Raw genomic sequence first — 27880 nt, 5'->3', positions numbered from 1 at the left:
GTGGTCGATGTCGTTTTGGGCAAGGACGGAGTGTGTCGCGTCGCTGACCTGAAGACATCCTCAGGAAACATCAGGAGGGCCGTCACTCGGCTATGTTTGCTGCCCCTTAAGGAATCTGTTGAGAGACTAGCTCCCAACGGGGGGAGTATGTTCGGGCCAGCCGCTGAAGAATAACCGTAACTTTAACATTATTATTGTATGAGCAGAGAGAGCCGCCTATGTTGTAAAACGTTGACGTTCTGCAGAGCTGCTGCGCTCTCCCGCTAAAGGGGCTCTCTGCCGCCGCCACTTCGGCAACTACTTTGATCTGCTGCCGCCACTTCGGCAATCACTTTGATCTAACGCCGTCGTCTATAGTTTAGTTCTATGCTAACCCCTCTGCGCATTGGTTGCATATCGATCTCGCATAAAGTTTATCTGGCAATAGAAAGCAATCGGCTTCCGCTAAGCCACCAAGATTAAATACGAATTATAAAGTTTAACCCAAAATCTCTTTTCATTTTTGAAAAACATAGGTGCCAAAAAAGCTTGGCATCTCAAACAGTAATGGCGACTTCTTATCCAAATGAATCCAAAGGTCGAAACGGAGCGTCTCATGATCATAAACATGTTGCAGGATCTGAAACATCAGAAATTGTGCAACGGTACGCGGTTGTCCGTAAAGAAACTGATGAACAATGTAATTCAAGCGACGATCATCAAGAGAAAATTCAAACGAGGGGTCTTTATCGTACGATTTCGACAATTGCACCTGATTTTCCATTCAAATTCAAGCGGCTTTAGTTCCCCATTCGATTGAATTTTGCAAAAAGACAGTCAATAGATCGCAAGGCCAATCGTTGAAGGTCTGTGAATTTATCTCGAATTTCTCTATTTTTCGAAAAAAATAGTTTAACATATCGCTCGCAACTGATTTCGTCATCAAGTGTGTGAGCGCGACCCATGTCTCATGACAAGTACAGTGCAAGCATACTTGAGAGAGATGTATGGCCTGCTTTGTCATACCAAAATTCCATTTCCCCTTGTTAACCACAACTTAAAACTGTTGCTTTTGCGAATAGTGATACCAAAAGACAGAGATGGGGAGAGCACGTAGCACTAATCGGCTCCGATACCAATGCCTGCGTTTTTGTATAATTTCGTATAAAATAAATATATATATAAAAACGCTTTCCGCATTCGCCCACTGGCGATTTATCAAGAATAATATAGGGCGACTACCGTTCAACACTTTTTTATATAAAATATAGTGAAATAATTGCACATATTCACGCCACTCACGTATCGACTCATTTTATTTTTTGATACAAGCATATTGAACTTATAAAATTGTATTATTATAGGGATTTTCCTGTGTGGACTTGTTGAATGCCGGAATGAAAAATTCCGGAGTTTTCTACCTACAAATTCAAGGTACAACATATTGGTTCTTGAAAGTGTACTGTGAGCAGGACATTTCTGATGGAGGCTGGACGGTAAAAATAATAATAAATAAATTTTAAAATAAAAATATATAAATAAATAATAATAATAATACACTTTAGGTAATTCAAAGACGTGATGACTTTGGGGAGCCACGTGAAAACTTTAATCGAGATTGGGCAGATTACAAAAATGGATTTGGTGAACCAGCGAAGGAGTTTTGGTTGGGAAATGAAAATATTTATTTGTTGACAAACAATGAGGAGTACACCCTTAGAGTAGAGCTAGAAGATTTTGAAGGTAACAAACGGTAAGTGTTTATACTCGGTATTTGTTTATTATATGTATGTATATGTAGCTGCCAGCTGGAATCAAGTCAAGTCCGTTTTTTGTCTTTCTTGAGAAAACGGTAAAAATGCATTAACTAAAACGCAAGACGCCACCATTTACAAAATACGTTAAACCCGTGAATGCAGGATCATATATAATGATTTCATGTAGTTGATTCTTGAATCTACTTGCGATTGGATGATCATTACATTTAATATTAAGAAAACATGATAAAAAACAACTGCACGGGTGTAGCTATAGAAACCAAGAGTTTTGTATATATTTTTACTACCATCCATGCTCCGTTTTTATACCCGATACTCAAAATGAGTATTGGGGTATATTAGATTTGTGGTAAAAGTGGATGTGTGTAACGTCCAGAAGGAATCGTTTCCGACCCCATAAAGTATATATATTCTTGACCAGCATCAATAGCCGAGTCGATTGAGCCATGTCTGTCTGTCCGTCTGTCCGTCCGTCCGTCTGTCCGTCCCCTTCAGCGCCTAGTGCTCAAAGACTATAAGAGCTAGAGCAACGATGTTCTGTGATATGTCACTGCTACAAAAATATTTCAAAACTTCGCCCCGCCCACTTCCGCCCCCACAAAGGACGAAAATCTGTGGCATCCACATTTTTAAAGATACGATAAAACCAAAAACGCGGAATCGTAGAGGATGACTATATGTTCTAGAGTGTAAAATCTCAACCAGATCGTATAATTAATATAGCCAGAATCAAGAAAACAATTTCATTCTTTCTCGCTCTGTCTCTCTCTAACAGACAGGTTTCATGGTCGGCTTTGCCAATTGCAAAATATGAGTTCAAGGATCTCAGAACCTATAAGAGCCAGATCAACCAAATTTGCCCACTTCCGCCCCCACAAAGGACGAAAGTCTGTGGCATCCACAATTTTAAAGATATGAGAAAACCAAAAACGTAGAATTGTAGAGAATGACCATATCTTTAAGACTGCGGAATCTGAATTGGATCGTATTATTATTATAGCCAGCATCAAGAAAACAATTTAATTTGTTCTCGCCCTGTCTCTCTCTAACACACACGTAGCATAGCCGGCTTTGCTTAGAGTAAAACATTAGCGCCTAGATCTCAGAGACTATAAAAGCTAGAGCAACCAAATTTGGTATCCGCACTCCTAATATATCGGACCGAGACGAGTGTGGAGATAATGTTTTTTATCCCCAATCGGCCGACTAATTATTTCGAATTAAATAAAACTCGGCGCAGAAATAAAATTACGATATGTTCTTTAATGCGTGACATCCAAATTGCAAGTGTGGCTTGCCTGCCCTTTACATTGCCGCTCCGATCGCTAAGCGCAGCTTCGCTCGGCCGACGTCGGTAGGCAGACGCAAAGCGGAGATAGCGAAGAGCGAGCTGGCAGAGAGCGTTTAGCAGGGCAAGCAAGCGCAGAGCTTTAACAAACAAATGAGTGACATAGACATAAGTAACAAACAAAATAAGCGGCTGAGGGCCAAGAATTAGGTGCTATTTGGCAAGCAGCTAATCGGCTGGGTTCTGCTCCGAACATTCACCCCCCGTTGGAAGGCAAAGGCTTTCAACAGATCCATCCTGAAGGGGCAGAACCGCTATTTTTCCAACGGCCCTCTTGAAAAGGCCTTTTTGAGTGCGGATGACGGCTACTCTGATGGTTCCATCTTTTCCTGGTATGACGCTCTCAATGCGGCCAAGCGGCCACCTTAATGGTGGCAGCGTTTCCTCCTTGATCATGACGAGCGCTCCTAGCTTGATGTTTGGAGACGATGACCGCCACTTGCTCCGCTCCTGAAGAATCGAAAGATACGCCGTGCTCCATTTTCTCCAAAACGCCTGCTTCATTTGACACAGCCGCTGCCATGGACTAAGTAGGTTGACCCGGAGATGCGCCACATCTGGCTCGTCGAATGCTGCTTTCGGGGCTCCATTGAGAAAGTGGTTTGGCGTGAGCACATCTAGATCATCGGGACTTTCTGTAATTGCATAAAGCGGACGGGAATTTAACAAAGCAGAGATTTCACAAGCCAAGGTCTGAATTTCATCAAGAGTAAAAATGTAGGTCCCGACGATGCGATGAAAATGATATTTAGCTGCTTTAACAGCCGCCTCCCACAAACCCCCAAAATGAGGTGAGCGAGGGGGGATGAATTTCCAGTCGATTCCACTAGAAACGCAGAGATGTGACACAGCCGACGTATGAGGATCACTGAGGAACATTTGCCGAAGCTCCAAAAGCTCATTTTTTGCTCCTACAAAATTTGTAGCGTTGTCTGACCAGATGATTCGAGGTTTGGGACGTAGACTTATAAAACGCCTTAATGCTGCCAGAAAGGATTCTGTAGATAGATCCCGAACGACTTCCAAATGAGTTGCTTTGGTGCTAAAGCATACGAAGACAGCGATGTAACATTTGATAGGAGGCCTGCTTCTGACTTCCGACTTGTGATAAAAGGGTCCGCAAAATCAACGCCCGTTGTGTGGAATGCTGGATTAGTCCTTACGCGATCCGCAGGCAAGTTTCCCATGATATGTTCCCTCAGCACTGCGAATGATTCCCGCAACATATTTGCTTCCACCAATAGGCCAGAATTTTTGCCGAAGCAGTCCGAGCAATCCTTGAGCTCCTGCGTGGAGAAACCTTTCGTGAAAGAAGATATTAATAGAGACAGTGACAGGATGTCCCTTAGGAAGCAGGATCGGGTGCTTCGCATCGTAGTCCAATTCGGCATTTTGGAGGCGGCCTCCAACACGCAGCAATCCAAAGCTATCCAGAAATGGATTCAGTGAGGCCATCGTGCTTTTTGGGGGTAGGGCCTGTTTGCTGGCGAGGGCCCTTATCTCTTCCGAAAATTGTTGCTGCTGTATTGCCCTTATGAGCAAATGCGTACCATTTTTGATGTCGATTACGGTAAGTTGACCCTTCGACCGCGCTATGCCTTTGTCCTTGAGAATGTAGAATTGGATGATCATTACATTTAATATTAAGAAAACATGATAAAAAACAACTGCACGGGTGTAGCTATAGAAACCAAGAGTTTTGTATATATTTTTACTACCATCCATGCTCCGTTTTTATACCCGATACTCAAAATGAGTATTGGGGTATATTAGATTTGTGGTAAAAGTGGATGTGTTTAACGTCCAGAAGGAATCGTTTCCGACCCCATAAAGTATATATATTCTTGACCAGCATCAATAGCCGAGTCGATTGAGCCATGTCTGTCTGTCCGTCTGTCCGTCCGTCCGTCTGTCCGTCTGTCCGTCCCCTTCAGCGCCTAGTGCTCAAAGACTATAAAAGCTAGAGCAACGATGTTCTGTGATATGTCACTGCTACAAAAATATTTCAAAACTTCGCCCCGCCCACTTCCGCCCCCACAAAGAACGAAAATCTGTGGCATCCATATTTTTAAAGATACGATAAAACCAAAAACGCAGAATCGTAGAGGATGACTATATGTTCTAGAGTGTAAAATCTCAACCAGATCGTATAATTAATATAGCCAGAATCAAGAAAACAATTTCATTCTTTCTCGCTCTGTCTCTCTCTAACAGACAGGTTTCATGGTCGGCTTTGCCAATTGCAAAATATGAGTTCAAGGATCTCAGAACCTATAAGAGCCAGATCAACCAAATTTGGTATCCACACTCCTGTGATATCGGACCTTGACCGTTTCGTGTCTAAATTTCGCCACACCCCCTTCCGCCCCCGCAAAGGACGAAAATCTGGGGCATCCACAAATCTCAGAGACTATTAAGGCTAGAGTAACCAAATTTGGTATCCGCACTTCTGTTAGATCTCACTATAAAACGTATATCTCAGAATTTCGCCCCACCCCCTTCCGCCACCACAAAAGACGAAAATCTGTTGCATTCACAATATTGAGGATACGAGAAAACTAAAAACGCAGAATCATAGATAATGATCATATCTATCAGATTGCTGAATCTGGATCAGATCGGATCGTTTTTATACCCAAAAGGAACAAATCAATTTGCACTGGCTACGCAGCGCCCGACGTCACGCTCAGACTGATTTTCTGTCCCTCTCGCACGCACTCTTTGTCGTGTCGTTTAATATTAGCGGCGTCTGCCGGAGGAGAGCCATACTAACTAAGTATCGGGTATAACTGTAGAGTTGCGGTATCCGCAGCAACTCACAACGTTTCCCCTCGTTAATAACTCTACTCAACAAAATTTTACCTATTTTTCGGCTGTGAACCGACTTTTTTTTATAGATTTGGGGCTTGAAAAATGTTTTATAAAATTGTCTTCTTTTTTCACATAGCTGAAGTATCTGACATCTGGTTGTATTGAACTTTGCAGTTTGCAAAGCAGTCAAATGCAGCTATAGATAGATCATTCCCGAAAACGTTGTAGCTTAAGCTTATCATCTAGAAAATATTAAAGTCTCGAATAACAATTGAAAATTTATATTTTTTTTTACATTTTGACTTTTAAAGCTCGGGAAATTTTTACAAACGGTGCCTAAACGATGCCTTAAACGACGCCTAATTAGCTTACCTATTCAACGAAAATATGAAAGCCGGAGCACACAAATTTAAATTCGTATGATTTTTTCCGAAATCGTTATCGCAAAAATTCGCGTATTTGCTACAGCCGTGTTCCGGTTTATTGTCGTTTTATTGACTATGTCGATCTTCATAAGTATAATATGAGGAAGTAATAAATGAAAAATGAGTAATATAACAATTTCATTGACGGAATCCGTGTTGCGTCTGTAATGTGTTTGAGCTAAGACATTTGTATAATTACAGGTATGCTCAGTATTCTCACTTTAAAATACACTCAGAGGCGGATTACTATAAGCTTGAGATCGATGGATATGAAGGAAACGCAGGGGACTCGCTTAACGATCCATGGTACGGATCAAATAATAGTCCGTTTTCTACATACAATAAAGACAATGACCGAAGCTCGCTCAACTGCGCAAGCATGTTAAAGGTAAGGAAAATTTATTGTTATGTTATGATTGTTACGTTAAATATTTTAATGAATGCGAAGATTGTAATTTATTCTTCGTTGGTTTGACTGATTACAAATCTATTAATTTAAAGCTTATGTTCGGCTAAGCGGCTGCCCATTGCAGCACAAAAATAAATTCAGAGAACACATCTCTGAACCTAGTGCAGCTTGTTGTTATTGTTATTGCTTGGTTGCTTCTGCCTACGTTCTTAAACGCTGTATCCCTCTTTTCTCATCGTTCGTCACCGGCGAGAGCTGGAGGGAGGCTCGTCTGCATAGCAGAAATCACATCTACACCGATCGTCACAGTGGCCCTGTCGCAGTCGCACAGTGGCCCTGTCACCATCGAAATCGAAACAAAAACAAATAAAGTACTTTATCTTATTGTTGCTGTGAATGCTTGAATCAAACGAGTTACGCCTCTGAAAAAGCTTAGTGGCTCAACAGCTTACTCGGCTAAAGATGCGCTGCCAAAAACGCCGGCAGAAAAATCTAATTTTCAAAATAATCTCGGTTTTAGTTTACAAGATATAAAAAGTGGGAAAAAGTATTCATGTTTTATTCGAATACTGTATGTTTCAGGTGGAAACAAATGTATCGTATGATTCTGAAGTGCATTAATTTTTACTAAATCTTTTTATACCCGATACTCAAAATGAGTATTGGGGTATATTAGATTTGTGGTAAAAGTGGATGTGTGTAACGTCCAGAAGGAATCGTTTCCGACCCCATAAAGTATATATATAGTCTTGATCAGCATAAATAGCCGAGTCGATTGGGCCCTGTCTGTCTGTCTGTCTGTCCGTCTGTCCGTCTGTCCGTCTGTCCGTCCGTCCGTCTGTCCGTCCCCTTCAGCGCCTAGTGCTCAAAGACTATAAGAGCTAGAGCAACGATGTTTTGGATCCAAACTTCTGTGATATGTCACTGCTACAAAAATATTTCAAAACTTCGCCCCGCCCACTTCCGCCCCCACAAAGGACAAAAGTCTGTGGCATCCACAATTTTAAAGATATGAGAAAACCAAAAACGTAGAATTGTAGAGAATGACCATATCTTTAAGACTGCGGAATCTGAATTGGATCGTATTATTATTATAGCCAGCATCAAGAAAACAATTTAATTTGTTCTCGCCCTGTCTCTCTCTAACACACACGTAGCATAGCCGGCTTTGCTTAGAGTAAAACATTAGCGCCTAGATCTCAGAGACTATAAAAGCTAGAGCAACCAAATTTGGTATCCGCACTCCTAATATATCGGACCGAGACGAGTGTGGAGATAATGTTTTTTATCCCCAATCGGCCGACTAATTATTTCGAATTAAATAAAACTCGGCGCAGAAATAAAATTACGATATGTTCTTTAATGCGTGACATCCAAATTGCAAGTGTGGCTTGCCGGCCCTTTACATTGCCGCTCCGATCGCTAAGCGCAGCTTCGCTCGGCCGACGTCGGTAGGCAGACGCAAAGCGGAGATAGCGAAGAGCGAGCTGGCAGAGAGCGTTTAGCAGGGCAAGCAAGCGCAGAGCTTTAACAAACAAATGAGTGACATAGACATAAGTAACAAACAAAATAAGCGGCTGAGGGCCAAGAATTAGGTGCTATTTGGAAAGCAGCTAATCGGCTGGGTTCTGCTCCGAACATTCACCCCCCGTTGGAAGGCAAAGGCTTTCAACAGATCCATCCTGAAGGGGCAGAACCGCTATTTTTCCAACGGCCCTCTTGAAAAGGCCTTTTTGAGTGCGGATGACGGCTACTCTGATGGTTCCATCTTTTCCTGGTATGACGCTCTCAATGCGGCCAAGCGGCCACCTTAATGGTGGCAGCGTTTCCTCCTTGATCATGACGAGCGCTCCTAGCTTGATGTTTGGAGACGATGACCGCCACTTGCTCCGCTCCTGAAGAATCGAAAGATACGCCGTGCTCCATTTTCTCCAAAACGCCTGCTTCATTTGACACAGCCGCTGCCATCGACTAAGTAGGTTGACCCGGAGATGCGCCACATCTGCCTCGTCGAATGCAGCTTTCGGGGCTCCATTGAGAAAGTGGTTTGGCGTGAGCACATCTAGATCATCGGGACTTTCTGTAATTGCATAAAGCGGACGGGAATTTAACAAAGCAGAGATTTCACAAGCCAAGGTCTGAATTTCATCAAGAGTAAAAATGTAGGTCCCGACGATGCGATGAAAATGATATTTAGCTGCTTTAACAGCCGCCTCCCACAAACCCCCAAAATGAGGTGAGCGAGGGGGGATTAATTTCCAGTCGATTCCACTAGAAACGCAGAGATGTGACACAGCCGACGTATGAGGATCGCTGAGGAACATTTGCCGAAGCTCCAAAAGCTCATTTTTTGCTCCTACAAAATTTGGAGCGTTGTCTGACCAGATGATTCGAGGTTTGGGACGTAGACTTATAAAACGCCTTAATGCTGCCAGAAAGGATTCTGTAGATAGATCCCGAACGACTTCCAAATGAGTTGCTTTGGTGCTAAAGCATACGAAGACAGCGATGTAACATTTGATAGGAGGCCTGCTTCTGACTTCCGACTTGTGATAAAAGGGTCCGCAAAATCAACGCCCGTTGTGTGGAATGCTGGATTAGTCCTTACGCGATCCGCAGGCAAGTTTCCCATGATATGTTCCCTCAGCACTGGCTTCAAACGAAAGCATCTAACACATTTGCGAATGATTCCCGCAACATATTTGCGTCCACCAATAGGCCAGAATTTTTGCCGAAGCAGTCCGAGCAATCCTTGAGCTCCTGCGTGGAGAAACCTTTCGTGAAAGAAGATAATAATAGAGACAGTGACAGGATGTCCCTTAGGAAGCAGGATCGGGTGCTTCGCGTCGTAGTCCAATTCGGCATTTTGGAGGCGGCCTCCAACACGCAGCAATCCAAAGCTATCCAGAAATGGATTCAGTGAGGCCATCGTGCTTTTTGGGGGTAGGGCCTGTTTGCTGGCGAGGGCCCTTATCTCTTCCAAAAATTGTTGCTGCTGTATTGCCCTTATGAGCAAATGCGTACCATTTTTGATGTCGATTACGGTAAGTTGACCCTTCGACCGCGCTATGCCTGCGCTGCATGGATCCGAATGAGTTTTGAAATTTGCAATCGTACGATACATCCCTTTCGTTTGAAACAACCAATGCTGCATGACGACGTTCTGGTCGGCAATTGCAAGCCTGCAGGCCACTCTGAGCTCTCAAGACGCAAGAATGGTGGTCCAGAGATCCAAAGGCTGCTATCCATTAGTTCAGCGGGCGTGGATCCACGTGATATGATGTCGGCAGGATTCAACTTTGTGGGCACGTGATGCCAAGTCATTCCAGCGGTGAGCTCCTGAATCCGCTGAACTCGATTAGAAACAAATATATTAAAATTCAATGGTGATTCTCGAATCCAGGCAAGGGCTATGGACGAATCCGACCAGCAATGTATTTGGCATGGAGCTGATAATCCCTTAACTATGGTGGACACTAGTTCGGCTAATACGAGGGCAGCGGACAGCTCAAGCTTGGGGATAGTCATACTTTTCAAGGGCGCGACTCTGGATTTAGAGCATAAGAGATGACTTTGCACAATGCCAAGAGCTTCCGAACGCATGTATACACAGGCGCCATATGCTGCTTGGCTCGCATCACAAAACGCGTGCATTTCTAATCTGGCTTGCTGCCGAAGCACGTAACGTGGAAACTTAAAGTTTTTAACCATCGACAACTGCGAAGTCAGCTCAATCCAAGTCGTATGTAGATCCTGGGGCAGGCTTTCGTCCCAATTCAACTTTAGGCTTTCGTTCCATAGCGACTGCATAAATATTTTAGCTTTTGTGATGATGGGAGAGATGAGCCCTAGAGGATCGTAGAACCTAGCTAGTGTAGACAGGACCGAACGCTTCGAGGTTGGGCCTGCAGCGGTTCCGACGTGAGCGAAGCTAAACAGAAGATTGTCCGTGGTGGGATCCCAAACTAGACCAAGCGCCTTGGTTACTTCAGTCCCGTCATGAAAGGTAAGGAACTTTTCACGATCAGCGCCAAGCGGAAAACGCAACTCTTCATCATTTGCCAATTGATGCATAGCACGAATTGCTAAGAAAGCGGCAGGTTTGGTTCCGTAAGTAACAGTCTCCAACTTGAACACCTGAATCTCCTCCTTCGGGTCATTGCGCCATAGGATGCACTGCACGTGCGTATCGGGATGGGAAACGCGTACACAGCGGTACATTTTGCAGATATCGCCACACAAGGCGACTTTAAAAAAGCGGAAACGAAGCAGAGTTATCAGAATTTTAGGTTGGATGGTGGGTCCAGCCATTAGCGCATCATTCAGTGATACTCCAGTCGCTGTTTTGGCAGATCCATCGAACACTACGCGTAATTTGGTGGTTGTACTATCCTGCTTGTGGACGCAATGGTGAGGCAAGAAGTACTGCGGGAGGTCTGACTGCCGCGAAGCTGACGACATGTGTCCTAAATCACGATACTCCTGGAGAAACTCCATATATTTTGCCTTAAGCTGTGCATTTTTTGCTAGCTTCCTCTCCAAATTGAGAAATCTACGTAGCGCCTGCTGATACGATTCTCCTAATTCCTCTAGACTGAATTTGGTTGGCAAACGCACGGAGTAAGCTCCGGACTCTAGGCGAATGCAGTTTGTGACGAAATGCTGTTCGCAATGAACATCTTCCTCCGAAATTGATGAGGGCGAATAATCTCCATCGACTTCCCAAAACCGCCTTACAATATCGCACAAATTAGTCTCGCAAGCGGAGATGACAGGGGGAGCTTCAACGGCTGCTAGCGCCGCACGGGCTTTCTCAGAGTTTTTAATACTTCCTGACACTATCCAGCCAAGTTTCGTCTGGAATGTTGGCAATTGGTCTGACAGTCGAATCTGTCCAACGCACATTAATTCGAAGAACAAACCAGCACCTATCAACAGATCGACACGCTGGGGCTTGGCGAAATTAGGATCAGCCAGTTTTAGATTATTTGGCATTGGCCAATCCTTTGCGTCTAGGCCGAAGTTAGGCTGCATTCCTGTGATTGAGGCAGTGATAATTGCAGAGAGGAAACCGCGATAGCTTTCGTCTTGAGATTGCAGAAGGATGCTCACATGCTTGCTGGATGGTAGAATTGACTCTCCAATACCGGCGATTTGAACGTGAGACGGGTGAGGATCTTACTGCAGCTGATTGGCGAGTCTCGATGTTATAAAGTTAACCTGAGAAGCGGAATCTAAAATGGCACGACATGGAATAAGCGATCCAAAACGGCCCCTGACATATACGATTGCAGTAGCTAGCAGCACGTTTTGGCTAGGCAGAGATTTTTGACTCGAGGGGGGAGGGCTAATATATTTGCTTGCTACTAGGGCACTTGCAGGATCATGCTGGGTCGATTCCGTGCTCGGCGACGGCAACTCAGCGTCAGCGCCCGACTGCATGTGGAGCAGTGTGTGATGCATGGCTTGGCAATTTCTACATGCCCCTGACTTGCAGCGTTGCAATGTTGAGGCAGTTTAGACATAAATGGCGCTTCTTCACCTCCTTGTATCGAGAAAAAACAGGGAGATCTATAAATGCCTGGCATCGGGATATGTAGTGATCGGAGGATTTGCAATACTTGCATGTTGAGCTATTATGATCGTTAATGGAGGTGATTAGGGTGCTAGGTTTACTTTCTCCCACCTGCTGGCTAGGAATTGTTACCATAGCCGATCCCAAATTTTCCAGCATCCGACATCTTGCTTCCAAGAATGAGGCTATGCTTGACCACCGAGGCAATCCTGACGTCGGCAAGTTCTCTTCCCATTTCTCCTTGGTCTTGTGGTCCAATTTCGTGCCTATGATGAAGATCAGCAACCCATCGGAAATCTCCTGCGGGGTCGCCAAGGTCTGAAGTGCACGCAAGTGCGAATTGATTTTATCGCTGAGCGCGCGCAAGCCGATAGCCGAGCCCTTCTCCACCCCTTGCAGCCCGAAAATAGCCTTGACGTGTGCCTGAAAATGTAACAAATTATTATCAAATCGCAACATTAGTAAATTCAACGCCTTGTCGTAATTCTCCTTAGAAAGTTTCAAGGAACGAATCGTATCCAGCGCAGCACCATCTAGACATCCACGAAGAGATTGGAATTTTTCGATGATTGGTATACGATGGTCTTTGTGCACCATTGTCCAAAACATCGCGTGGAATTCTGGCCAATCCATGTAGCTCCCACCGAATCGCGGAAGCTGCAACTCGGGCATTCGAGAACGGCCTATACTATTATAGGCGAACAACGACGAATTCCCCTCGAGAGTATGCCGAGCCGTTGAATTGGCAACATTTACCGTGCGAGCAGCCATCAACTCCCGCGACAGCCTGGACCTAACCTTGACATAAACATTCGAAAAGTCCAGCCGGGCATCATGGGCTAACTGCAGGAAATCCAGCCTTTCAAGGCTCGTTTGAGCGGCATCGAAATCCGCATTCATTCGCTCGATCTGCTCTAAGCGAGCTTGAAGTTCTGCCTCATCTAACTCGGCAAGCTCTTCCTTGGTGAGAAAGCGATCCATGGCCTTTAGTTGGCGCGCGATGGACTCGGCCTTGTGCTTGTAGAAATCTACATCACTCGGCATTTCTGCGTTCGCGACATTGGTAGGCTCAGGTGCTGCCATGTTGAGGTTTTAAAAGTCACTCAGCACGACCGAAAAAGACACCCTGTATACGTATAAACGTGGGAACCGAAAGCAAAGGGATTACAGCTAATGCCTTTAGCTGTGCGGCTGTGCGAGCTGTCCGATTCCGCTTTGTACTCCGCTTGTGGGTATTAGTGAGTTCGCTGCACTGCCTACCGCACTGCACTGACCGAATTGTCGCGACAGAGAAATTAATAGCCAGCAATGCGTGTATGTAGGTGTATGTAAGTGTGTTTTAGCACCGAATTGTGCTTAACCGCCGAAAATTTTCTAGGGCTAACGAATGTCGATCGCGAATGATTATTAATTGACACTGCAACTCAGAGATCACGTCGGGGTCACCAAATCTTATGTGGAGATAATGTTTTTTATCCCCAATCGGCCGACTAATTATTTCGAATTAAAAAAAACTCGGCGCAGAAATAAAATTACGATATGTTCTTTAATGCGTGACATCCAAATTGCAAGTGTGGCTTGCCTGCCCTTTACATTGCCGCTCCGATCGCTAAGCGCAGCTTCGCTCGGCCGACGTCGGTAGGCAGACGCAAAGCGGAGATAGCGAAGAGCGAGCTGGCAGAGAGCGTTTAGCAGGGCAAGCAAGCGCAGAGCTTTAACAAACAAATGAGTGACATAGACATAAGTAACAAACAAAATAAGCGGCTGAGGGCCAAGAATTAGGTGCTATTTGGCAAGCAGCTAATCGGCTGGGTTCTGCTCCGAACAACGAGTTTGTTTCAAAATTTCGCCACACCCCCTTCCGCCCCCGCAAAGGTCGAAAATCTGGGGCATCCACAAATCTCAGAGACTATTAAGGCTAGAGTAACCAAATTTGGTATCCGCACTCCTGTTAGATCTCACTTTAAAACGTTTATCTCAAAATTTCGCCTCACCTCCTTCCGCCGCCACAAAGGACGAAAATCTGGTGCATCCACAATATTGAGGATACGAGAAAACTAAAAACGCAGAATCATAGATAATGATCATATCTATCAGATTGCTGAATCTGGATCAGATCAGATCATTTTTATAGCCAAAAGGAACAAATCAATTTGCACTGGCTACGCAGCGCCCGACGTCACGCTCAGACGGATTTTCTGTCTCTCTCGCACGCACTCTTTGTCGTGTCGTTCAATATTAGCGGCGTCTGCCGGAGGAGAGCCATACTGACTAAGTATCGGGTATAACTGTAGAGTTGCGGTGTCCGCAGCAACTCACAACGTTCCCCCTGGTTAAAAATATGGTCTGTTGCCTATTCAATTCTATAGAAAAATGTGTTTTGAAAACCATCTAAAATTTTGGCCTCTTTTTTAATTTTGACTGGACTTTACAAAAATATATCCATAAATTATCCCGAGAATTTTTGAATATATGTTCTTTGAACTATTTATTACCTAAGTCTAAAAGCGCATTTTGCGCTTCGGAGCCGTTTGGACTTAATACCGATTCTTCTGTCAACACCTCGCACGAAAAACGGTCAAAATATGATTTTGTGCGGGATTTAAGAGCTGTGATAGCCGTTTCTGACCTCTTTCGCGCGAGTGAAATATTAACAGTGACATATCACAGAAGTTTGGATACAAAATTTCGCTGCTTGAACTTTTATAGTCTCTGAGCACTAGAGCCCCCAGCCTGTTAGCGTGGGTGCCTATTGGCCAGTGTCCCGTGAGGGAACGTATGATGCTGCACCTTTTACTGCCTTTTACTGGTCGGCCATGTTTGCCGAGTTATGCGACATCATGGCACTATTTGCCACATATCGTCTGTTAGTCGCTTGTATTGTTCTTTTATAACAAGCTTACAGGTGGCCATTGACATACAGATATCCTCCTTGTCTTGGAGAAGGGGGATTGTAGTGCCAGATCGGGCCAGCTCGCCCGTTATACAGTTGCCTTCGATGTCCCGGTGGCCCGGGACCCAAATCAGGCTAATAGCAAATTGCTGAGCCATCTCGTGTAGAGATTTGCGGCAGTTTGCCACGGTGGCCGAGTTCAAGAAAATCGCAGTTAGCGATTTGATCGCAGCCTGGCTGAACTTTGCCCAGTTGCTTGGTGATCGCCGTTTTTGATAGGGTCGGCCACCATACCGTAACTCCGTATTATTGAACTAACTATAGCTAGATATATCCATTGGACTATGCTTGTTTTTATACCCCATCTTAGCCCAATAGCTTTTTTGCATGTGTAGAGTGCAGTCGTTGCCTTCTTCACTCTGTATTTGACATTCAGGTTCCAGTTAAGCCTCTTGTCAATTACCAACCCTAAGTAACTGGCACTGTCGCTAAAGGAGAGCCTGCATCCATGTTATATTGGTGGGTGGAGAGGGGGAACCTTGTATTTATTTGTGAATAGTACGTGTTGGAAGCTGCCGAGCTTTTTCGGCAACTCTGACTCCAAAATGTACAAGAAAAAAATTGCTCCGTTTTTAAGGTTACAATTTGGCGTTTATTGTTTGATATTGTTTGTGTGTTTTTTGTTCGAGGCCGTGGCCGTGGACTTAGATTTAGGCGTTTTGGCGACAAAGGGTACTGCTGACCGACTGCCTCGAATAGAACCGATCGACTAGACAGAAGGAAGGATCGAAGCAGTGGCTTATAACAAGTAATAACTTTACATAGGTGTGTGATTTTGATACGAGTGATTCCAGAGGGGGTCTGCAGGATGGCAACTCTCACAGCGCCATCAGCTCCAGCGATAACTTCGATCACCCGCGCCACTTCAAAGATGGCAGGTTTTCATCCTTGATGCAAACGACATCGTTGCCCTGGATCGAGGGTTGTGGCGTGCGCCATTTGGCACGTTGTTGAAGCAGAGTCAGGTACTCCTCACTCCAAGGCTTCCAAAAGATCTGCTGGGCACAGGAGACTCGCTGCCAGCGATCAAGTCGATTGAAGTTGAGACTCGTAACGTCTGGCTCAGGAGACTCCATCAGCGGACGACCAATTAAAAAATGTCCGGGTGTAAGGACGCCCAGGGTTTTCTGAAGTCAATATAAGAGGACGAGAATTCATTACAGCCTGGATTTGGCAGACCAATGTTCGCAGCTCGTCCAATCCAAAAAGTGACGATCCCAAGGCGCGATAGAAATGCTGCTTGGCCGTCTTTACCGCTGCCTCCCACAAGCCGTCAAAATGCGGCGAGCGAGTCGGTATGAATCTCCAGTCGAAGCCGTTGTTGATGCAATGATTATGAACTTCAGCACGATGCTTCTCGCTCATAAATAGCCGCCGAAGGTCCTCTAGCTCGTTCCTTACGCCCACAAAATTGGTGGCATTATCCGACCAAATGCATCGGGGAATACCGCGCGTGGCACGAAGCGTATGAGGGCGCTCAAAAAAGCAGCAGGTTAGGTCCTTCACCAATTCCAACCAGACGGCCTATGTTGCAAAACAGATGAACACGCAGATGTAAGAGGGTGCTCGACTGCGCCCTTCTGGCTTATAGTAGAAGGGACCGCAGTAGTAAATTCGAGTGACGCTGAATGCAGGCGAATCCTGTACTCGATCCTTCGGTAGGTCAGCCATGATGTGTTCCACAAGACGAGGTCTGGACCGGCAGCAGATGACGCATTTTCGCAAGGCGCGAGCCACAGTTTTCATGCCGCCAATGGGCCAAAACTGTAAGCGAATCATTCCAATTAGCGACTGCGGACCAGCAGTAATGATAGCGAACGAAAGTCATCTATGAACGGCCAGAGCGAGATGTTTCTGCTGGAAGCCACTACGCAGTTCCCTTTCCGCAGAGCAAGGTACTCAGGATACAGGCGTGCCCGTTGAACGATGCGACATAGCAAGTGCGATCCTTTGCGAAGGTCCTCAGATGAGAGATCCGGTGACTTCGTCCTACTGATGAACTTCTGAACGTAACCAAAAATGCGCAACATGACTCCAAATGAGATTATGTGCTTAAACGAAAGCGAGATATCGACACGCTCAGACGAAAGCAATACCCTATGTCGAATCTCTGGAAGATTAACTTCTAGCGAGCGTCGTTCAGACTAGCAACCTTTTTCTCCTTGCAAGAAGGCCGGTCCATTTTGTAGTGACGCTTGAACCAGCTACAATAACATTACTACAAAAAAAAGAAAACGAAAAAAAACTAAACAAAAATGTTAAATCCAGGGAATATCGTAATTGCGGTTAGCGCCCCTATTGCTCGTGATCGGCGGGTACTTTTTGGGCAGACGGTCGGACTCGGGAGAGAATAGACCGCGGTTATGTTAATGCGAGGGAAATGGTGGTTGGCACTTTTGCTGTTATGAGGGTTCGTGGATGCAAGTCCAGCTACGGTCGCTCTTTTCGATTTTGGGCCCCACTTCAGAAGGTAGTGTTTTTGGTCGAAAGCGGAAATATTAGCGGAAAAACAAAACTAAACCTCGCGCCAGTGCCAAATCAAAAAAAAAAAACGAGGGGGAACGTTGTGAGTTGCTGCGGACACCGCAACTCTACAGTTATACCCGATACTTAGTCACTTGGCTCTCCTGCGGCAGACGCCGCTAATATTAAACGACACAACAAAGAGTGCGTGCGAGAGAGACAGAAAATCAGTCTGAGCGTGACGTCGGGCGCTGCGTAGTCAGTGCAAATTGATTTGTTCCTTTTGGCTATAAAAATGATCTGATCTGGTCCAGATTCAGCAATCTGATAGATATGGTCGTTATCTATGATCTATGATCTATGATTCTGCGTTTTTAGTTTTCTCAAATGTGCAATATTGTGGATGCAACAGATTTTCGTCCTTTGTGGGGGCGGAAGGGGGTGGGGCGAAATTCTAAGATATACGTTTTATAGTGAGATCTAACAGAAGATACCAAATTTGGTTACTCTAGCCTTAATAGTCGCTGAGATGCCCCAGATTTTCGTCCTTTGCGGGGCGGAAGGGGGTGTGGCGAAATTTGGACACGAAACGGTCAAGGTCCGATATCACAGGAGTGTGGATACCAAATTTGGTTGCTCTGGCTCTTATAGGTTCTGAGATCCTTGAACTCATATTGTGCAATTGGCAAAGCCGACCATGAAACCTGTGTGTTAGAGAGAGACAGAGCGAGAAAGAATGAAATTGTTTTCTTGATTCTGGCTATAATAATTATACGATCTGGTTGAGATTTTACATTCTAAAACATATAGTCATCCTCTACGATTCTGCGTTTTTGGTCTTATCGTATCTTTAAAAATGTTGATGCCACAGATTTTCGTCCTTTGTGGGGGCGGAAGTGGGCGGGGCGAAGTTTTGAAATATTTTTGTAGCAGTGACATATCACAGAAGTCTGGATCCAAAACATCGTTGCTCTAGCTCTTATAGTCTTTGAGCACTAGGCGCTGAAGGGGACGGACAGACGGACGGACGGACGGACGGACAGACGGACAGACGGACAGACAGACATGGCTCAATCGACTCGGCTATTGATGCTGATCAAGAATATATATACTTTATGGGGTCGGAAACGATTCCTTCTGGACGTTACACACATCCACTTTTACCACAAATCTAATATACCCCAATACTCATTTTGAGTATCGGGTATAAAAAGAAGAATCGTGTTGCTTTCAAATTATACCATAAAGAAACTAACAAAATCGAAAAGAAATTTGCCACCTTATTAAGGGGGCGTCCCATTCTGACCCCACGCCGGAGGCAAGGCAACCGAAAGTGTTCTCTTTTTCTTTTGGACGGCCATATGCAAGTTCATATAACCAGAGTGCCAATCGCAACATAGCGGTAAGTTGGACATTGGGGTTTTTAGGTGTCGCTAGGTAGTGTTGAATGGAACATGGGTTTTATTTTATTACAGAATTGGCACTTTGTGCCAAGCAGATTTCCAAGGGCGAAAAGAAGAAACAGATAATTGGGATCGATGACCGAGCCGCCCACAGCAACAACCAGCTGGCCAAGTACATAGAAAGGGAAGAGAAGAGACTGCGCTCCCGAAAAAGCACAAGAACCGAACGAATTCGCTGGCGCAGAGAAGCACCCAAGGCAGAGAATAGATCGCCGATTCAGCTGTGGGTCCGACTTAGTGCATCAGCAGCATCGTCGGCGCCGGGAAGCTGCGAAACTAAAGCGGAATAACGAACATTTTTTTTTGCCCCAAATTTTTTGCGTATATATCTCGCCCTCGGCCGACCTGGCTTTGTGAAAAAAGAAGTAGAAAAAAAACAAAAACTATTTTACCCATGAGCCAATAGGCAAAGTTTTAGTGAGTTACGAATACCTTGCTCCCCTTTTTGGGCAGTGCAGAGCCGTTAATTCAGTCGTGCTTTTCTTTTCCCTTAAACCGTAAGGTCTAGCCCTATGTGGAGCGCAAAGCAAAGAAAGGCATAAGGGAAAAAGAAAGACAAAACCAATGCACGAAAGCAAAGAATAAAAGCAGTCCCCCGAAAGCCTCTGCGCGCCTTGTTCCTTCTCTTCTTTTCTCTTTTTTTTGTTGTGCTCTTCCAATAAAATTACATTTACAGCAATTACAGCAAGCGGATCGTCTTCGACAAAAGCGATGGCACGTAAGTGAAAGAATATTGCTTTACACTAAATAAAATGCATGCATGAGCGTGAGAGAAGGAGAGGTATAGGAAGAAGAAAGGGGAGAGGTAAAACAGTTGGGCAGATCCATATGCCGGAAGAGAGAGCAAGAACAGTAACCGTGGGTTTTTGTTGTTGTTGTCATAAATGCTCTTTTAAAGTTGTGTGCCAGTTTAGCGGCTACCTCCTATATACATACATATACTGGTTATTTTATATTATATACATATTTTAATTCTTTTTTTTCTATTTATTTATAATTCTCCTCTTTTAATAATTATTATTATTATTATAATTTCCAACTTAGATTATTCTTGAATTCTGTTGTTCGCTAAGTTAGTTTTTGAGTCAATTGTGAGTTTAAATAGAGTAGGGAAATGCCCCTGTTGGAAGTAATAAATAAGTTTTAAAATGAAATCGATAATGAACTAAATTATTTTAGGACGCCATGCCGAGTGGATTATGGAAATGAAGTGAGTCTGGGGGTTTTAGGGATCATCGACCACCAATATGGCTTTGCGGCCCAGATGGTCAAGGTAGGGTGGGCAAAACGCTGCTGCACCGACAGCTATTCAGCAGCGCAACCCGTACTTCAGCATGTTCTGTTTTCTTTGCAGAGCATCCTCTATGTGTGCATAGCTTGTCACTCTTAGTAGTTTCTTTTCTGTATAACCAGTCCGATCGATCATGTGTAAGGAAGTAAAACAGCATGCGAAATCAATATTATTATATGTATCCAATGCGAGCAGGTAGCACAGTTGTAAATCCTCACCCCCTCTTGCCGACGACAAATGGAAGCCGGAACCAGCGCGTGCTCCTCTGGTCGCTACAAAAAGATCAGCTCGTTATGATAGCGTATCGCTCTACGTTGTATGCTACAGTTCTAACTTATAGATATGTTATAATCTTATTTGGCGCCCAACGTTGGGCCCGAAGCAACCATCCTGGCTGACCCCAATCGATAGTCTTCATTTTTTTTTCTTTTGTGTGGACGTTGACATGCAATGACTGCATCTTTCAAGAGGCGATGCAGTTACTGCACCGTCAAGTGGCCCGTGTGACACCAGCAGAAGGCTGTTACGCGCGGATCCCAGGCAAAACGCAGCCCTCCTCCCGCCCAACCGACCGAGGGGCGCTGCCGCATGACGCGCGGTGCGTAGCCGAACCAAACGCGAACATGCAAGAAAGATAGCTATTAGACTAACATTCGAGGAAAATTAGTACTAAACTTACTAAGAAACTAAGCATGCAATCAAAGTACAAATACCACTACAGTTACTAATTAATAGAAAGGTGTGGACGGATTAATAATTTAATAAGAGGAAGAGAATTAGTGGTGGATATAATATGGTAGAGGGAATTATAATCCGAGCATAAGACCCTAAACGGTTCATGCAAGGAATAATTCGATCTACAAAGTGGAAGGAACAACGGCATAAAAATTCTAGTCAGTCTAATAGGAATCGTGAAGTTTATGCGGCTCAACAGATCAGGGCTGTCTATGTCACCCCTGATCAAGTTGTGCATAAATATCACACCAAGCATTTTTCTACGGTTAACTAAGGATGGGAGGTTTACTAATAGTAGTCTACTAGAGTAAGATGGGAGTCTTACACCCGCATCCCAGTTAAGGCCCCGCAGAGCAAAGAGTAAAAAGTTTTTCTGTACTGATTCTATACGGTCCTGGTGTACTTTGTACTGAGGGCACCATACACAGGAGCCGTATTCTAAGATCGGACGAACAAGCGAGGTATAGAGAGTCTTTGTTATATAGGGGTCGTCAAATTCCTTTGACCACCTCTTTATAAACCCAAGCACGCCCATGGCCTTATTTACCATGGTAGAAATGTGTTCGGAAAACTTTAACTTGGGGTCTAACATAACACCCAGATCATCCACCAGGGTAATTCTCTCAAGAGAACCACCAAATAGGGTGTAGGGAGCCAACAAAGGGCTAGAACGATGAAATGTCATAACTTTGCATTTCGAGGCATTAAGGTGTAACAAGTTTGCACAACACCATGACTGAAAGTTATTGAGATCGGATTGCAAGCGAGAATGAAATGAAATGTCCTTGTACTGGACACAGAGTTTAACATCATCCGCATACATAAGTACTCGAGAGTATGTTAATACTGAAGGTAAGTCATTAATAAAGAGTGTGAAGAATAAGGGGCCTAGATGGCTGCCTTGTGGTACTCCCGAAGAAACCTTTACTGGTAAAGAGAGGGAGTTTTTGAAGAGGACTCTTTGAGACCTAGAACAAAGATAGCTAGAAATCCATCTCAGGAGGTTGGGCGGAAACCCTAAAAGGTCAAGTTTATGCGCTAAAAGGGAATGGTTTACAGAGTCGAATGCTTTACTAAAGTCGGTGTAAATAACATCCGTCTGTAAGTTACCTTGAAAGCCTTTAATAATGGAAGAGGTAAACTCTAACAAGTTCGTGGTGGTTGATCGCCGCCTTATAAATCCATGCTGAGTTGGAGATATAAGTGACTTGCAGAGATGTTGCAAGTGCGGAGTTAAAACCTTCTCAAACATTTTAGGAATAGCGGATAACTTTGCTATACCTCTATAATTTTTTGCATCAGACTTGCTACCTTTTTTATGGAGAGGAATTATAAACGATTCCTTCCAGATCGGGGGGAAGCAAGAAGAATCAATGGATAGGGTGAATAGTTTAAGCAAAGGTCCACACAGAGCCTCGGCGCAGTACCTGAGTACACAACCTGGAACCCCGTCTGGACCCGGTGAAAACACCGGCTTAACTAGTCGAAGATCATGAAGTAGGGAACATTCATTTAACAAGGGACTGAAAATGCCGTTCGACCTCGGTAAACCGTATGGGGACGGATGACCAGAGTAGCTTTCCTCAGAATAGGTGGTTTGGGAGAATTGGGCAAAAAGATCGGCAATTGCCTGATCATTATTTGCCGACGTATTACAAAATGATAGCGAGGATGGGTGTGCGGACGTTCTACGCTTACTGTTTACGAAGCTGTAAAACTGTTTAGGGTCCTGAGAAAAACGTATCCTGCATCGAGATAGGTAGTTCTTATAGCAATTTATCAATTACATCTGATAATTAGTTCCTAAAACTTGTTCGATTAGTTCTCCGTTCCTTTTTCTATTAATGGTTAGAGCTCTATGGAGATAGCTAAAGCTTAAAATTGCTTTACTACCTGGACTCCTTTTAAACAGTTAACTAATGTGCTTTATGGAGAGTTTCTGGAAGCGTTATAACTCATTAGAATCCTTGGGTGGATTGTTCATACTGCATAGTAGGCGTTGCTTATTGGTTACACGTAGAGTCAAGACCTACTGCCATCCCGTTTACCTTGCTGGAGGACAATCATACCTGTCAGTTGCCTTTGAAATCGTGATACCTTCTCATGAAAGTTCACTCCTATGTAACATATCTCCCTTCCTTCTTTGCTTCCTTTTTGTTTTCACTTATACTTCCTAATATTGTTTTCTGGAGCTTAGTGAGTTACAGCGTAGCCGCCACTGGCGGAAAAGAATATTCTATCGTGTACTCTTTTCGTTTTCTATTCTATTCTGTACTATATTGACAAGCACATATTAGATCAGCTGATTAAGACAGTCACAACCATATGAAACGATAGCATGGCAACCAAACAGTTTATAACAATTCCTTCTTTTATACAATTTTTTTAGCGTTATACAAAATTAATTTAATTAAGCGATTCAAGAGCAATGCCGGTTAAACGAAGCCCTGAAAAATTGATTAACCTAAAAGACATTGAACGTTCCTCAACTTCGAACCAAAGAGCACCGTCTATTTCTCACTCACTGACTACTAGATCAAAAACCAAACCAGTCGAAACTGCAACAATGCCTCACCCTCCACCAGATCAGGAGATTTTAGATGCTTCCACGCCGACTACGAGCAATAGAGCGGCAAGTGATGTTTTGTACACGGTGATGGCAGGCACAATTTCAGCAGAAATGGTAAAGCAAACTCTAGCCATGAGTGCAGCAATGGCACAACTAACAGAAAAACTTTCCCAAGCTATTAGTACAGGTTTACAAGCAGCTTCGACAGCTTCCTCTAGAGAGAGGTCCCCAATTCGTATAGAACAGTTGTCAACAGGGACACACGTTGAGCAGCATAATATACAGCCTTTATTGCCCAGTTCAAATCTTTAGTCAGGCGCCACTGCCGGGTGAGGTACGTCCGGATCGTATAAGTCAAATAATGGCAAATTGGAAGCTGAGATTCAACGGCAAGGATTCGATGTCTATAAATGACTTTCTTTATAGAATCGAAGCCAAACGATGAATGGGAACTTCGAACTAGTAGCCCGAAACTCGAACAATTTATTTGAGGGCAAGGCTAGTGAGTGGTATTGGAGATATCACAAAAGTGTGTCTCAAATTCTCTGGCAAGACTTATGTGTAGCGTTAAGGGGTCAATTCAAAGATTCACGCACGGATCGCATAATCCGGACGGAAATCGAAGATCGTAAACAGCTCGTAAATGAGTCGTTCGATGATTTTTACAGTGTGATCGCCTCTTTGGCAGATCGACTCACACAGCCCATGTCGGAGCAATCTTTGTTAGAGACTCTAAGAGCAAATCTTCTTACTGAGGTTCAGCGAGAAATTTTATATGAGCCAGCTTCCACCATTGCTCAGTTAAGACATCTGGTGCGAACACGCGAAATTTTTATGCGGACAGCCCACAAACCTTCAGTGGCTATACCGAAACCCAAATATCGAAATATTAGTGCGTTGGGACATCAAACAGACCACATTTCCGAATCCGATAGTTCTGATATTGAAGAGTTAGAGGTAGCTGCCATTGAAGCTTCCTGTTGGAAATGCGGGGCGAAGGGCCACCGTTATCAGGAGTTGTGGATTGGCTGACACGTATAAGCCAAACTGCCGCCGTTGCAGGTCGAATGCCACAAAAAACTTAGCAGCGCGTGCACAACCGAAAAGTGCACGCAAACAGTTTGTCTCGAGGGGGACGAATACAGATTAGAGGAGACTCCAAAATTGCTACATAACTTATTACCGGCCGTTTCATCTACCTTGATGACATCTTGATCGTGTCTGACACGTTTCAGCGGCATCTGGAGGTACTAGGAATTCTGGCTACTCAATTTAAAATAGCAAATTTTACCCTAAATGTTGAAAAGAGTAATTTTTGTATAAAGGAGGTGAAATATTTAGGTCACGGAATTGGTAATAGCACAATTAATACCGATCCAGACAAAATAGCAGCTATTACCGATTTTCCAGTACCTCGTTCAATTAAGCAAGTTCGACGTTTCCTTGGCTTGACTGGAGATGGTATCATAAGTTCATCCGGAACTATGCTGCACTGGCCGCCCCTTTAACAGATACCCTAAAGCAAAAGCGTAGCTTTGTTTGGAGCGAAGAAGCACAAAAGTTCGAATTATTAAAAGAACATATGAGCACAGCCCCTGTTTTGCATAGCCCGAATTTCAATATACCATTTAGCATAAATTGTGATGCAAGTGACTCTAGCGTGGGGGCCGTGTTGATGCAGACCAACGAGGAGAAGGATGAAGTACCTGTGGCTTTCATGTCACCGAAGCTAAATAAATGCCAACGGAATTACACAGTGACCGAAAAAGAGTGTTTGGCAGCAGTTTTAGCGGTTAAGAAGTTTAGGGCTCACATCAAAGGGCAGGAGTTCATCATCATAACAGACCATGCATCTTTAAAATGGCTAATGACCCCGTCTGATCTCAGTTCACGGTTAGCTAGATGGTCCTTAAAACTTCAGGGGTTCCCGTTTAAAATCCAGCATAGAGAGGGTAGCCAAAACGTAGTCCGAGTTCTTTCGCGCACAAATACCGAAGACTTATCGGCATTAGTTTTGTCCAGCACTGTTGACCTTCAGTCAGAAGGATTTAGTTCGCCTGAGTATGTAGCCCTAAGAGACAAACTCGTCGAAAAAGCGTCCAAGTCTCCAGATTTGAAAATCGTAGATGGGTATATATACCTTCGCGCCGAGCACGCGGCGGGAGACAAAGTAGCTGACGATTTATGTTGGAAGCTTTGGATACCACGAGGATTAGTCGAGGAAACCTTAAAATATGCTCACGAAAACCAGCTATCAGCTCACTGTGGAATAAACAAAACATTAGAAAAACTTAGGCGTTTCTACAATTGGCCGAATTTGGTGTCCGACATAAGGACATATATAAATAGATGCCATGTATGCAAGATCACAAAGCAACCCAATCACACCCTTCGACCTCCTCTAGGGAACATTGGTACATCGGATAGGTTTTCCAGAAACTGTTTGTCGATTTCCTGGGGCCGTATCCCCGAAGTCGTTCTGGGCATATAGGGATTTTTATTGTGGTTGATCACTTGTCGAAGTTTCCTTTCTTAAAGCAAGTAAAAAAGATTACTGCGGATGTCGTGGCACGGTATCTGGAAGAAGAATTGTTCCATTGTTTTGGGGTTCCTGAAACAATTGTTTCGGATAATGGTGTACAGCAACTAGACACCCTTCGTTGAACTTGTAGGACTCTATTCAATAGAGCCACAAGAACTAAGGAGGATACTCACTGGGCAGACTATAAACCCAGTCTAGCACTATACAAAAAGGAAACGAGGAAGGCTAAAAGAGCCTCCTGGCAAAAAATTTGGCTCCGAAATCGAGGAAACTTCGGAGGCCGCAAGACTCCGGAAAGTTCTCTCAAAAACTACCCCCTCGGTAGGTTACCTCAAAAAGAATGAATGCACGTGGACCAACTCTAGTGAGGAGTCCCTACACATTCTGCTCGACACGCATTTCCCCGGATGCACATCCACCGAGCCGTCACACCTCCCAGGAGAGGGATCGGTAGAATCGATGGACCATATCCTTACAAAACGGAACATAAGTTGGGCAGTAAACAGCTTCAACCCGTTTAAATCGCCAGGCCCGGACCAGGTAATCCCGGCCCAACTTCAGAAGGCCGGGGAGGCGGCCATCAACTGGCTACATAGTATCTTCAGGAAGATACTGGCGGTATGTACAATACCGCAAGCGTGGCTTAAGGCTAGTATAGTTTTCATCCCTAAAGCAGGCAAAGCCTCACACTCAACCCCGAAAGACTTTAGATCAATCAGTCTTTCCTACTCAAAACCTTTGAGAGACTTATCGGGTTACAATTACGGACTACCATAAGTTCCCAGCTGTACTCAAGTGCGCAGCATGCCTACCGGAAAGGAAAATCCACGGAAACGGCACTTCACGAAGTGATCTCGAGTGTAGAAAAATCCCTGCATCTCAAAGAATACTCACTAATAGCTTTTCTCGATATCGAGGGAGCCTTCAACAACGTCACACCGGGCGCCATTACAGAAGCCCTGACTGACCTGGGGGTGGACCGTCACTTGGTGATGCTCATTGATCAATTGCTCATACGCAGGACGGTATCGTCCACCCAGTCAAGGTATGTCAACAGAGGAACCCCGCAAGGGGGAGTTCTGTCTCCTCTTCTATGGAACATTGCAGTCAATAAGATTCTATGCGACCTGGAAGAGGGGGGCTGTAAAGTAGTGGCATACGCGGATGACGTTGCAATTATCTTTGCGGGGAAATACCCCCAAACACTATGCGACCTAATGACCGCAAAGCTTGCTCGATTGTCCGAATGGACAGAATCGCGCGGATTGGGACTAAATCCCTCGAAAACGGAACTCGTGTTATTCACAAACAAATACAAGGTCCCGCCCCTCAACCCCCCAACACTAAACGGATACAGGCTCTCCTTCAGCGACAGCGCCAGTTACTTAGGGTTGGTAATTGACAAAAAGCTTAGCTGGAACCTGAATGTCAAGGATAGAGTGAGGAAGGCAACGACAGCACTCTATACTTGCAAAAAAGCTATCGGCCTAAAGTGGGGCATGAACCCAAGCATAGTCCGATGGATATACATGGCAATAG

General features: G+C 44.5%; 1 protein-coding gene across 3 annotated transcripts in view; it reads left to right on the top strand.

Moving 5' to 3' along the window:
• LOC117191854 (techylectin-5B-like) overlaps positions 1–27880 on the top strand; it is a 196789-nt gene that overhangs the window by 133001 nt on the left and 35908 nt on the right. For all 3 annotated transcript variants that reach the window (XM_033396622.1, XM_033396621.1, XM_033396624.1), the window contains 3 exons: positions 1344–1475; positions 1545–1732; positions 6543–6729. In XM_033396622.1, the coding sequence (XP_033252513.1) occupies positions 1344–1475; positions 1545–1732; positions 6543–6729 (507 nt within the window). The remainder of the gene's footprint in view (positions 1–1343; positions 1476–1544; positions 1733–6542; positions 6730–27880) is intronic.

Source organism: Drosophila miranda, assembly GCF_003369915.1.
Source record: "Drosophila miranda strain MSH22 chromosome Y unlocalized genomic scaffold, D.miranda_PacBio2.1 Contig_Y1_pilon, whole genome shotgun sequence".
Taxonomy (NCBI): domain Eukaryota; kingdom Metazoa; phylum Arthropoda; class Insecta; order Diptera; family Drosophilidae; genus Drosophila; species Drosophila miranda.
Note: the sequence above shows the minus strand (reverse complement) of the source record. Positions and strands in the feature narration are given on the sequence as shown.